Source organism: Marmota flaviventris, chromosome 13 (genome assembly GCF_047511675.1).
Source record: "Marmota flaviventris isolate mMarFla1 chromosome 13, mMarFla1.hap1, whole genome shotgun sequence".
NCBI classification, from domain to species: domain Eukaryota; kingdom Metazoa; phylum Chordata; class Mammalia; order Rodentia; family Sciuridae; genus Marmota; species Marmota flaviventris.
The window spans coordinates 31429210-31443063 of NC_092510.1; the positions used below are offsets into that span (position 1 = coordinate 31429210).

The following is a 13854-nucleotide window of genomic DNA, read 5'->3' on the forward strand; positions in this document are numbered from 1 at the left end:
TATATATGTATATACACACACATATATGTATACACACACTTCATAAAGAATGAATCTTGAAATACTCTATGAAAGAAGTCAGAAATAAACAGTCACATGTATATGGTTCTATTTATATGAAATGTCCAGCATAGGCCAATCTATACAGACAGAAAATAGATGTGTATTCTCTAGGGTCTTAAGGGAAAGGAATGGAGAGGGTTAATGCATGTGGGGTTTCTTTTGGGAGTGATGAAAATCTTCTAACACTCCTAGGTAGTTGTGTTAGTGACACAACTTTGAGTACAATAAAAAACAAATAATTTACAGGAGACCCACTTTAAATTTAGAAATACATGTAAATTAAAAGTAAATAATAGATTAAGGTAAATAATAAAGGAGAAAGATATATTAACAGTAATAAAAATTATGGCAATATTAATTGCAGGCAGATCAGACATCAGAGCAAGGAAATTTATCAGAGATAAAGAGAGACACTATATAATGAAAAAAAGAGGAGTTCAATACTGCAAGAACTTATAACAAATGTTAATATATATGTACCCCAAAATAGAGCATCAGAACCTATGAAGCAAAATCTGACAGAATTTCAGTGAGAAATAGATGGATCTACTTACAAAATTGTAGCCTGAAATGTCCCTCCATCTCAGAAATGGACAGATTCAGCAGTCACAGATTAAGTATGGCATAATGAAACTGAACAACACTACTAATAAACTGAGCATAATTGACATCTAGAAACTACTTCATCCAGCAATGGAAAATTGCAAATTCTTCTCAAGCTGACATGGAAACTATTATTCACCAAGATAGAGTAAATTCTAGGCCAAAAAACACACCTGAATTAATTTGAAAGAATAGAAATAATATAATATATAAACTCAGACCATAATGTTCTTAAATTAGAAATCAATAATAGAAAGATTGCAAAAAAATTCTTAAATACTTAAGAGATTAAGTAATACATTGTTAAAGAACACATGGGTCCAAGCAGCCATCTCAAAATAATGTTAAGTATCTGGAACTAAATGAATGAAAGTTAAAATGCAATTATTTAGAATTTGTGGGATGTACTGAATGCAGTGCTCAGTGGAAGATTTACAGTAATAAATTAATATATTAAAAAGACCTAAAACAAATAATGTAAGCTTCCACCTTAGAAAACTACAAAAGGAAGAGTAAATTATATCCAAAGTAAGTACAATAAAAGAAAAAATAAGAATCAGATTAAAAATCAATAGAGAAAAATCAACAAACTCTAAAGAAAAAGTAGATTAAGTCCAAAGTAAGTACAATAAAAGAAATAATATGAATCAGATCAAAAATCAGAAGAGAAAATCAACAAAACCAAAAACCAGCTCTTGGAAAAGACAAATAAATCTGGTAGGCTTTTAACCAGACTAAATAAAAAGAGCAAAGTCACAAATTATTAACATGAAAAGTGGAAGAAGAGGAGGATCTCAAGTTCAAAGCCAGCCTCAGCAACTTAGGGAGGCACTAAGCAATTCAATGAGACCTTGTCTCTAAATAAAATTTAAAAAAAGGTCTGGGGATATTGCTCAGTGGTTGAGCATCCCTGGATTCAATCCTCAGTGCCAAAAAAAAAAAAGAAAAGGAAAGAAAGAAAGAAAGCATTAAAAGGAAAATAAGAGAGTATTATGAACAAATTTATAGCCATAAATATGAAAAACTAGATGAAATAGGCTTACTTCTTAAAAAACACAATCTACCAAAGTTTACATGAGAAAAAATATGAATAGATCTACAACTATAAAAGAAATTGAATCAATAATTAAAAACCTTCCAAAACAGAAAGCATGAGATCCAGATGAGCTTTCTAGGGATCTCTATCAAACATTTGAGGAAGAAATTATGCCAATTTTCTACATCTTTTCTAAAAGGTAAAAGCAGAAGAAATACTTTCTAACTCGTTCTATGAATTCAGCATTACCTTAAACTAAAACCAAAGAGATTCTAAGAATCAACTAAAGAAACAAAAAAAAGAAACAAACAAAACACTCCTAGAACTAAAAGACAATGATAGTCAATTGCCTTCTTATCCATCAACTACACACAAACACAATTTGAGAATAAAATTTGCTGATATTTAAATTATCACCTCCTGAAAAAGCAAAATACATACGCATAAATCTAGAAAAATATGCACAAGATCTGTATGAGTAAAAACTGTGAAACTTTTGAATGATATCAAAGAACTAAACAAATGGAGAGAGATTAGAAAATCATTGATAGGAAATATTGTCAAGATAAGAATTCTATTCAAATTGACTTATAGATTAAATGGAAACAAAATTCCAACAAGTTATATCATGGGCATTGAGAAACTGATTCTAAAGTTTATATGGGGAGGGAAATGACCCAGAATAGCTAACTCCATATTGAAGGACAGACACAAAATGGAGGACTAACACTACCCATTTAATTCTTACTACAAAGCTCAATAATCAAGACAAGGTGGTATTAGAAAAAAATAAAAAGCATGTAAATGGAACAGAATAGCAAGCCAAGTAATAGACTGACATTTAAAAAGTCAATAATCTTTGACAAAAGAAAAGGTACAATATTATGTAGTAAATATAGTCTTTTAAATAAATGATACAAGGAAAGCTGGACACATACATACACAATTATATATAGCCATTTCAGCTCAAAACAAATCATAAAACTAAATGTAAAATTGCAAAGCTATAAGGCTCCTAAAAGATAACATAGAAGAAAACTTAGATGACCTTGGGTATGGCAGTGGCTTTTTATACACAGTGTCAAAAGCTTAGCCTGTAAAATAAATTATTGGTAATCTAGATTTTATTAAAATTAAAACCTTCTACTCTGTGAAATTGATGCCATGAGCATAAGAAGGCCAGACACAGACTGGGCGAAATATCTGTGAAATGTACAACTAGCACGTAGGGTTATTGTCTAAAATATACAAGGAACACTTACTTATAACTCAACAATAAGACAACCAACAAATTACCAAAGAAATGGACAAAAGGCTGGGTGCATTGGCCCATGTTTATAATTTCAGTGACTCAGGACACTGAGGCAGGAGAATTTCAAGTTCAAGAACAGGCTGGGCAACTTAGCAAGATTTTACTGCAAACTAAAATATAAAAAGAACTGCAGATGTGTCTCAGTGGTTAAGCATCCTTGGTTCAATCTCTGGTCCAAAACAAAACAAAACAAAACAAAAATGGACCAAAAACTGAACAGACACTTCTCCAGAGAAAATATACAGATGGCATTAAGGGCATTATGTCTAAGAAAATCTTTTCAACATTTTATGTCATTAGGGAATTACAAACTATAACAACAATAAAATAACACTACACATCTGTTATAATGTACATAACCCAAAACACTGACAGCACCAAAGACTGACAAGGATAGAGAGCAGCAGAGGCTCTCATCCTTCGCTTGTGGAAATAGAAAATGGTAGAGACACTTTGGAAGATATCATGGCATTTTCTTTCAAAACTAAATACATTCTTACCAAATGATCCAGCAACCACATTGTTGGTATTTATTCAAATGAATTTAAAACTTCTTCACAAAAAAGCCTCTACATGAGTGTGTTCAGCGGCTCTATTAATAACTGACACACTTGCAAGCCATCAAAATATCCCACAGTAGGTTAAAAAAATAAATTTTGTGCATCCAAACAATGAAATATTATTTAGTAATAAAAAAGATATGCTATCAATCATAAAAAGACATGAAAAAAATTAAATGCATACTACTCACTGAAAGAAGCTAATCTGGAAAAGTTACATATTGTATCATTACAAATATCTGATTTTTGGAAAAGGCAAAATTTTGGAGACAGTAAAAGGCTTAGAGGTTTCCAGGGGGTTGGGGGTAGAAAGAAGAATAGTCTAAACACAAAGAAAAAAAATATGTGTGTGTGTGTGTGTGTGTGTGTGTGTGTGTGTGTGTGTGTTGACCCCAGGGGTGTTTACCACTGAACTACATCCCCAACCCTTTTTTAATTTTTTATTTTGAAACAGGATCTCCTTAAGTTACTTAGAGACTCACTAAGTTGCTGAAGCCGGCCTCAAATTTGTGATCCCCCTGCCCCAGCCTCCCGAGTTGCTGGGATTATAGGTATGTACCACTACACCTGGCTACTCAGAGAAATTTTAAGACAGTGAAAATGTTCTGTGTGATACTTCAAAGATGAATACATGTCATTATACATTTATCTAAATCCATGTAGTGTTCAACATCAAGAGTAAACCCTAATATAAAACTTTGGGCCACGGATGCTAGTGTGTGTTGATGTAGGTGCATCAATTGTAACAAATGCATTACAAATGCATTAACAAATGCATTACAATCAGTTGGAGAGTCCTGATTGTGGAGAGGAAGAGAGCACATGAGAAGTCTCCATACTTTTTTATTCAATTTTGCCACCAATATAAAACTGCTCTAAAAAGTTCATTTATTTTTTTAAAAACCTTGCTTTTTATATATTTTTATGTCTCTATGACTAGTTTCAGGGTGTAAAAATGAGACATGTTGTATGTTAAAATAATATTACTACTGTTCTAAAACCATGTAGTTCTAACAGTGTGATATGTATGAGGTCTTAATTTTATCCATTTCCGAAATCCATTATACATTTTAAATGCTGAAGCTATTATGTCCAAACATCTGTTAGGTCCTAAAATTTCCAGAAGGAACAAATGACAGTCCCTATTTCAATTGGAGCAAAGGTCACATAAATGAAGAATTGAAATAAAGTATGAAGGAATGGCCACAAGAAAGGCACATAAAACCATTCACCTCGTTTTCACATTCCCATTTTTTCAGTTCCCCTTAATGTAATCAAATAAAATAATGTATTTAAATGTTTTTGAAATGCTAGTATGTCTTAGTCACCAAATAATATGAATTTAAATGTTGATACAATGTTTCATTTTTAAAAGGTAGCTTATAAAAATGGCATATATCACATAAATTATCAGTTCATTTCTAAATATTGGTACTTTTAAATGGAGAATAATATGCATGATTATATGTGTGTATCATATTTAATAATATATTTAAAGAATGAGCTATACATCATATTTACCATATTATACATAATAATACACTACATTTAATAGTGTAACTATAAATGCCTACATTTTTGTACTGGAAAGCCTCTTTTGAAAATGCTCTGTGGAATTTTCTCCTCTGTCCCCACTCCTTTTATTTCTCACTTTACTCAGAGTTATACTCTCAAAACAAGTGAGGAATTAAAAGAATTTTTTTAAAAGTAGAAATAACAACAATAACCAAAAAATGGGAAGAAGAGAAAGTGAGAAGCACAACATTAACAAATGCATATTTAACTGAGTCTGGGAGATCAAGGCCGACGGCACTTGGTAAACACTCTTTGGAGACACAGTGCTCAAAGGTTGTGTTTGCTGTTGTGCTTGGCGTTTGCTTTGCCTGTGATCTAAGACACCAGATGACCAGTAATCTCACTTGCCCTTTCTTTTCCTACTCTCTGAGGGCTCTGCATACACCTCCTCCCCCCACCCTCACAACCTTGCCTGCCCTTGGCCATGGCCCAGCTCCCTTGCTCCTGGAAACATGTCTGGGGTGGTTAGGATTCCGCAGGTCACACCTTGGCCTGTCAGGACCTGGCGCCTCCTGTGCCCAGCATTAGCCCATCGCTTCATTTCACCTCCAAAGAGTCCAGCGACAAGTCTGCCTTGTTAGACTCAAATCTCAGTGAGCCCAAGGCAGCCAGCAGTTTCCCTTTTGGTTTTCTGTCATATCTCCTTATGTTTTGGCAGTCTGCGATATCCACAGTTCTTATTAACCTCAGTGAGAGCCATGCCAAGGCGAGTGAATGCTAGGATAGGCGACTTGACGCCAGGGTTTTTACACTTAGTCTGCACAAGGTCAGTATTTACAAACTGCATATGGTTGGGCTTGAATTCATGATAAATTTTTAAAGTTTTAGTTTAATTCAAATCCTCCATAATATACTAAAGCTATGCAAAAGCCGAGGGGACTTGCCCATGGCACTTCCGTTTGAAAGGTTTAATTCAATTTTATCATGCGTTACCAGCTTTGGACTTCACAACATCTCTCAAAGATAGAAGGGTAAATATTTCTTCCATTTCACTGCATTCTATTCAATTATTATCCACTCATTCATTTAACAAACTTTTTTGGAGAATTATTTGTCAGCTTTTTGTCACTGTGACCAAAATTCCCAACCAAAACAACTCAATGAAAAGATTGGTTTTTGGCTCATGGGTTCAGAGGACTCAGTCCCTTGTCAGCTGGTTCCATTTCTGTGGGCCTGAGGTGAGGTAGCACATCATGGCAAAGAGCATGACAGAGGAAAGCTGCTCTGCTCATGGCAACCAGTGCGCACACGGAAAGAGAAAGGGGCCAGAGAGAAGATAAACCCTTCTAGGACATTTCTCCAGTGACAGACTTCTTCTGACTAGGTTCCACCTGCCAATAGTCCATTCAGGTATCAATGGATTAATCATTTAGGCAATGACTAATCATTTCTCAAAAGCCCCATGTTGGAACCTCATTGCACTGAGGACCATGCTTGCAACACATGAGCTTGCGGGTGACATTCCATATTGAAACTATACCAAGAACTTTCTCCACTTAGCTCTGATTTTGGAGTGGAACTAAGGAACAACATATTGAATTATGTTCTTATCAGAGAAGCAGAGAATTGGGCAAATTGTACACATAGTAAGTGCAATGACAGATAAGCAAAGGACAGCAGAGTGATCCAATTGGACAGTATAAGAGGGCACAAGTGAAGGCTACTCAGAGGAGGCAGAGCCTGAGCTGAGACCTAGAGAAGCAAGACATTGCCAGGAAAAGAGGACACAAAAGACCCTGACATTCTGCACCTATTTACTACTTCTATAAACCCTATGACATTCTTATTCATATCATTGCCTCTTTTCAGATGTTTCAATCCAGGTTTAATGCAGTTATAGGACATAGGCAGTCAATTATCAAATAGCTGGCAGAGATGGGACAAGGTACTTGACCTATTGAATTCCTGTTTAGTGCTATTTCCACAAAGTGAAATTATTTCCTCAGGAGGAACGAATGTCATTTGAAGAAGGCATTGAGAGTACAGAAGAATCAAATGATACATTTAGATATCTTCAACCTATCAGAAAACAAAAAAAAAAGTCTAAGAATTTTGCCTGAAGTACACCAATTTTCTAAATCCCTAGTACAAAGTAAATGGAAGAGATTTTCCATTTCTATTTGAAAATGGGCTTATTATGCGGTGACTGTTTAATAATGTCCGTGAAGCACAGGCCACTACTTAAATTTTGCTAAACAAAAATAGTACCCAATTACAGTAAAATTCTATACTTTTTTGGGTGTGTGTGAGGGGTCATTAGAGAATGTAGAAATTTGCTCTTACCCAGCCAAAGAGAATGTATTAAATCATTTTATTGAATAATGAGAGGAAGTGAAACAAGTAAAAGAACATAAACACATTTCTCCTGTAAATTTTCCTAGAAAAACAACAGGAAGACCTTTACCAAAAAAAAAAAAATCACTTAGAAAAATTACTCAATGGAAAACCACAAGACTGAGAATGACATCTCCACTGGTACTTGCTGTGCAGCTCTGGACGCTCCACTTGAGCAGGGTAGGCACTTGGCTTCTATTATATGTAAATAGTCATTGTATTCCAGTTACCAGTGTTTCAGTGGATAAGTTAAATGACATTCCAGAAATAACTAGAATCATAAAATCCTACACATAAAAAGATAATGTTTAAATTTACAACAAATTAAGTATCTTGCATGTATTAATAAACAATATTTTCATGAGCAGTTATTCGAGGGAAAGAGTTCACACAGACATCTCAGGAAAAACCTCACGTCTCCAGGTGGCCAGATTATAGCAACTCCTGTTATGCTGTCTGTAATTTATTTTAAATACTTTAGTATAGACAGAATAATGTGTGGGTGGATGAAATACCTGTGCTTTACACGCTGGAGTGAGTTTATTTTTTGAAATATGCTAATGAGGAATCCACTACCCAAGGGTAGTTGGACCATTTGAAAAACATTAATCAGTGTTCTATAACTCAAAAGTTGTAATTCTTAGTGTAATGACTAAATAACTATGAGGTTTTCTGTTTGGGGTACAAGGAACTGAACCGAGTGTGGCTTCATGCTGAGCCAAGTCCCTAAATCCCTTTTAATTTTTTATTTTTAGACAGGGTCTCACTAAATTGAAGAGAGTGGTCTTGAATTTGGTGATCCTACTGCCTCAGCCTCCAGAGTAGGTAGGATTACAGGGGTGTGCCATCAGGCAGGCCCATAAATCCCGATGGCTTCTAACACCACTTCCCATCTGCAGTAGAAGAAAAAGACATTTGAAATACCTTTTTCCCATTGTAAAGGTGATATGAGAACATGATGAACCCATGCTTACCATCCTTCAAAACTGAGCCCTGGCTCTAGGACTCTCATTCTTGCCCATGGCCCAAGGTATAATAGAGAACTTGCCTAATTATAACTAAAGACTAGCTGATTCTCCCTCAAAGCTATTGTCACACAGGCCCCAGAGCAGTTTTTATGCATGATACTGGTCAGTGTCCGGTGGATGGAGAGCTGGGACTTCACCTAGTTTAAAGAATGGGAATTTAAATGTTGTGTACCCTTGGTGAGAAATCTGTGCTGGATTGCATCTGAAACTTGCTTTCCCATAATGTCCCTCATGGAGTGTGGAAGAAGGAACTTGGAGCACATGGTTACCTCTAAGTGGGGAGAGAAGTAGGGAAGGGTTGAGATAGAAATCAACTCAAAGAGCCTAATAATTGTGATTGGATGAATTGCCTTAAGCCATTTCACCATTCATTTCTCTTTTTAGCATTATTTGGAAAAGCAATTCATATTTCCCTTGTGAAATGTGCCAAGCATCTACTATAAACTGTGTATGTTGGGGAGATTATTACTTGGTGTACCATAACACAAGTTCCTATTCCAAAAACTTCAAAGAATCTATTTCTTGAAAGCATTGCTTCCTGTGAGGAGCTAATGGGATTTCATCTTTTTTAATAACAAGGATCATGCAGCTGGCATTATTATCTCCCTTTCACTCTGTCTTTTTTAAAACCCAGAATTGTTTAATGTTCAAATTTATATCCTCTGGGCTGATATAAACAGCTTTCATTTTAGTTTTCATCCTTTATGTTTTAATTTTTGAATTTTAGTCAAATTGCTCTATTTTTATTATAATGAATTTTTATTTTATTTGCTACCTTAAATGCTTTATGCACCAAATGGATTGCAAATACAAACATATTTACAACTAAATTTATCATATAACATGGATTTTAAATGGTAAGAGAATTTGGCAGCATTAAAAATTTCCTCTCCACCACAAGTTTAATTTCATAGTAAATAATTGAAGAGTGAAGAAGTTTGTGAACATTAGAAGCTGCAGTATAAAAGCTGAGGGCTATTTTAACAACTTTCAATGTGTACTAAATTATGAGAAAATGGGAAGTGTGAACATTTTAATAAGGAACTTAATTCATGTACTTTTTATCAAAAGATGGTTTGTTCAAACAATAAAATTAGAAAAAAGTTCTCACAATACATCTTTTACTTGATATCTTTAATAATGTTTATTAATGCTTAATAATGTAATATCTTTCCAAGTTTTCTGTATTTTAACAGAAGATTGTCAAACACAGGTTTTAAATAAATAATCTTCCTAATACCATCACCCATCCCATTTCCCAGCTAATAATAAATGCAGAATCTAATGCAATAAAGGGTTTAATGTCATTGTGAAGCTTGGGTTATTTTAGGTGCTAAATTTTTTCCTTGTAGAAAATCAGGAACGCTCATTCAAATGGGCTGAAGCCATTGATTGGCTATTGCTACTTTCAACATCCATGAAGCAGTGGCCCAATCTTTCCCTTTAACATTTATTTCCTTTGTCCTCAACATCTTTGAGGCTTAAAATTGGGATTACTTTCTTAATCTTCATGTTGTAGTACTTACCATCTCTCTCATTAGTCTAATTTGAGTTAATTAGAATCTATGTTACTTCTCAGACTGTGTTATAGAAGAACAATTGAAGAAAGAGGCACAGACACAATTATGCCATTTTATTGTCTGGAGGAGACAGAAAGCCAGTGGGGCTTCCCTTATTAGGTTAACATCTACCTGACTTCAAAATGTTCCACTGATACAAACAGCAAAAGGAGCCATTGGGAGTTCCAAACTCCATCCCTTTTTCCCTTATATCCACTATACAATCTGATTAATCCTAAGGTGATAGAAGAAAAGAAATGTTCTATGTGTCAAAATGACAAAGTCCATTACATGATTTACAAAATGAGTCGTGTGGGTGATAGTTGTGGGTGAGCTCATGTTTTTATTCTTAAACTGAATTCCTTTTTTGTCATGTTTTATTAAAATCTCCCTTCAAATCTATGTGAATGAAGTATGTGCCTGAATAATCTCTTTGGACAACCACAATGATTTGATAAATGTGAGAATGAAATAAATATAAAAGCTTTGTGGCTCCATTACATCCCAAACGTTGACAGTCTGGCAGTGTGGTATGGTTTGATGCCCCAAAGGAAGCTTTGCTTTTGATGATAGATTTGCAAAGACTTTTGTTGTAAAGATAAGACACTGCATTCTTAAAAATCGATGTGGTTTAAGCCTGTCCTGAATTTCAATGAAATTCATAAAAATTTCAAAAGAAACATGATATGCAATATAATTAAATATATTTGCCACTTACTGTATTTAAGTGAACCGCCAATTTAATGATTAAAATTAGTGACTATTAAGTAGATAATAAATATGAATGAGTCATTATTGTTTAGCAAATAGGTTTTTTATTTTTTCTCCAATACATAGGTACCAACAATATTCATTGTGTAGGAAGAAAGATCTCAAAACTCACTCCTTAAGAAAATTCTAATTGAAAATCACTGAGAGCCATTAGAACATGAATAAATGTAAAACAAATGAAAAACAGATTTTAAGGTACCAAGATCAGGTGGTAGGAAACAAAATAAATGTCAGCTACTTAAGAAATCTACATTGAATAAGAAACTACTAATACTCTTCCAAAAGGGATATTAAGGACTTATCTGAAAGATATTCTCCTCAGAGCCCACTAGATTCATAAAAGCACTAGCTAAGTTGTTTTTCCTTATCTTTAAGTAAAAGATAGCATGAAAGCATTGCATATATCATTAATCAAAAATAGGTTTTAATTGACTGTAGTGCAAAATTGCTTCTCAAAAATTTTCAGGAAAATTTTCAAGGTAGAACTTTTTTCATAGGTTCACTTAGATAAGTTATACAGAATAATTTAAATAAATATGTTGTATTTTGGGGGATACTATATATCCAGGTAGTTTGTGGCTCTTTTAAAACATAAATTAAATAATAAAATATGATAAATATTTTTTATTGAAAATGAAAATTCAATGAGTTATATGGTTGGGTCTGTCTTTAGCCTATTATATTTATTTCTGCTGCAATGCTTATGTCTACGGAACAGACTAACAAGTTATGAGTTTTAATTTTGTTTGCGAGAGCAAATGAATTATATATGAATCCAAAAGGGAAAATTAACTCCAACTTTCTTGACTGTAAAATTAAAACAATACCTGCTTTACTCATCTCCTAGTATTACTTTGAAAACACTGTTAAAGTGTATATGAAAGTTGAAAGAATAATGAAACCTTTTTACAATGAAGTAATAATTCAGGATTTTTAATTAAAATATGGTGTAATTTATGTAATTTTATGTATTCTATTAGTCATTTAAAAATTAAAACAGGTGAATTTGAAATTTTTCAGTCACATTTTACTTAACACCACATATGTAAAATATTAACCAATATGTAAATAATATAAAAAAGAAATATGAGCATTCTCCTTTTCTTTTTCCATTTTTTAGTAACTAAATCTTCAAAAGCCAATGCATATCTTATACTTACAGCAAATCTCAATCTAAAGGCTAAATTTTTACCATAAATATTTCATCTGTATTGAGATTCATAAAATTTCTAGTTGAGGAAATTGTAGCAAGCATATTTAACATTTTTAAAAGTAAAATTAAAGATAAGTTCTACAGTCGCCCTTCCTTATACACTCAGTAGACACAGGTGACCTTAGGCTATTGTGCTGAACAGCAGGATAAAATTAAGTAACCATCATAATTGTTTAAAATATGTATTTGTTAATAATAGGATATGCTTTTGTATTTTTAAAAGGCATTGCATCTGAAAATGTAACAAACATTTAAAATACTGTATTCTGATAAAGAAGTAAGTTAGTTATCAAATATAAAACGTAATATCTTGACAAAATGTCTGGGTTTTATAGATTATGCAGAGTAATGGATGTCTACTTGGTTCATATCAGTTTCTGGTATTAGCTTATTAACCTACTCTGTCATTTTTTTTGTCATAAAATGACTCTAATATCTAATACTTGCATTCATAATTTTCTCTATAGAATACAAATAACTCAAATGTTGCCACATTTAAAACATCTCTTATGCCCCTTTTAATTTGATTGAATTTTATTGTGTTTTTACTTTCAAGGAAACAAAGGGAAAATTCAATGAATTTCTTTGTTCATAAGAGTAGCTTTTTGATGTAGAGAAAGGATTTGGAGTAGACAAGTTGGGTGTTTTATATGTATGTGTATGTATATACAGATGTTTTTAAAGTCACAACTTGGAAAATGAGACTATGAACATTCTCAATATTCACTCTACCATTCATTTTCCTAGTCTTGGGAACAATAGAAAATTTGCAGAGTTATAGCAACCATTAAAAAATCAATGTTTAGTGCAAGTTATATTGCACTATTTTCTCTAGTTTTATATCTCTCCTATATGTTCTGGAGAATGTCCACCCTTTAGAGAAAGTTTTATCATTTTAATGGGAAAAAAGCTTGCAGATTTGTTCTATTATATTATTTTATACTACCTTGTCACCATTAAGAAACAAGCAAAACTGAATATAACCTTCCCTTCTCCAAGTAAATGGATAAATAGCATTCAGACTCTTGATGTAATGTGCTTTGGTTTAATTGACTTAAAGTCTCCACTAATTCCACATGTAAAAATATATGTTAAATCTAGACACCTAGTAAGTATTTCAGAAATTAAATATTTTCATTATTCATGATTTAATTTATTGAAATTGTCTACCTTATTTTTCTCTAAAAATGTTTTCAAGCGACTTCCTGTATTTGGCACTTTAATGAAATGAAAAAAGACAATCTTTGCAACAAAAATCATATAAAATTATTTTCCTTAAAAATCATATGATTTTAAAAATATGTTTTGGAAAAAAGTCAGAATACAAACTTTCATTGTCTGTTTTATGTGAATTTTCCTACCAGAGACCAGTCAGTGAGAAAGTATCTAAAGGACTGGGAACCAACTGATAATTAAAATTAAAATTGCTTCAGTTTGCAAAATCTGTTCTGCCTTACAGATAATTTTGTGTCTGGACTTGGGGTGAACTTAAAAGACTTCATGAGTAAATGGCATAAGCCAGTTCTAGGTTCACAAATTATTCTCCCTTCCATTTAAAATTATACAGAGTGCTCCTGCAATTTCCTTCAGAAAAAGCAGATGCCTTGTTATGTTGCTATTTATAATGTCCTCTGAATAGAGAGGCATTGTAATATCTACATCAGCAATGTAATTCATGGCACTATAAATATTCTGAACTGTCTGGTGACTCCATGATGATGCAGTGAATTTCAGTGATAAAGGATTGTTCTATGCAGAGAATGATGTGCAAATAAGAAAAGCATGTAGCCTCATTGCTTT

At 33.1% G+C, this 13854-nt stretch overlaps 1 protein-coding gene across 7 annotated transcripts in view; it reads left to right on the forward strand.

Moving 5' to 3' along the window:
* The window catches only part of Aldh1a1 (aldehyde dehydrogenase 1 family member A1), a 149394-nt gene that overhangs the window by 58970 nt on the left and 76570 nt on the right, over nt 1-13854 (forward strand). For 2 of the 7 annotated variants that reach the window (XM_071600566.1, XM_071600567.1), the window contains 2 exons: nt 4029-4125; nt 7531-7663. The exons of 2 other annotated variants lie outside the window; for them this stretch is intronic. In XM_071600566.1, the coding sequence (XP_071456667.1) occupies nt 7588-7663 (76 nt within the window). In that variant the 5' untranslated portion in view covers nt 4029-4125; nt 7531-7587. Of the gene's footprint in view, nt 1-4028; nt 4126-7530; nt 7664-13854 lie in introns of those variants that run through there. 3 more of the 7 variants (XM_071600568.1, XM_071600570.1, XM_071600569.1) reach the window with 2 other exon arrangements.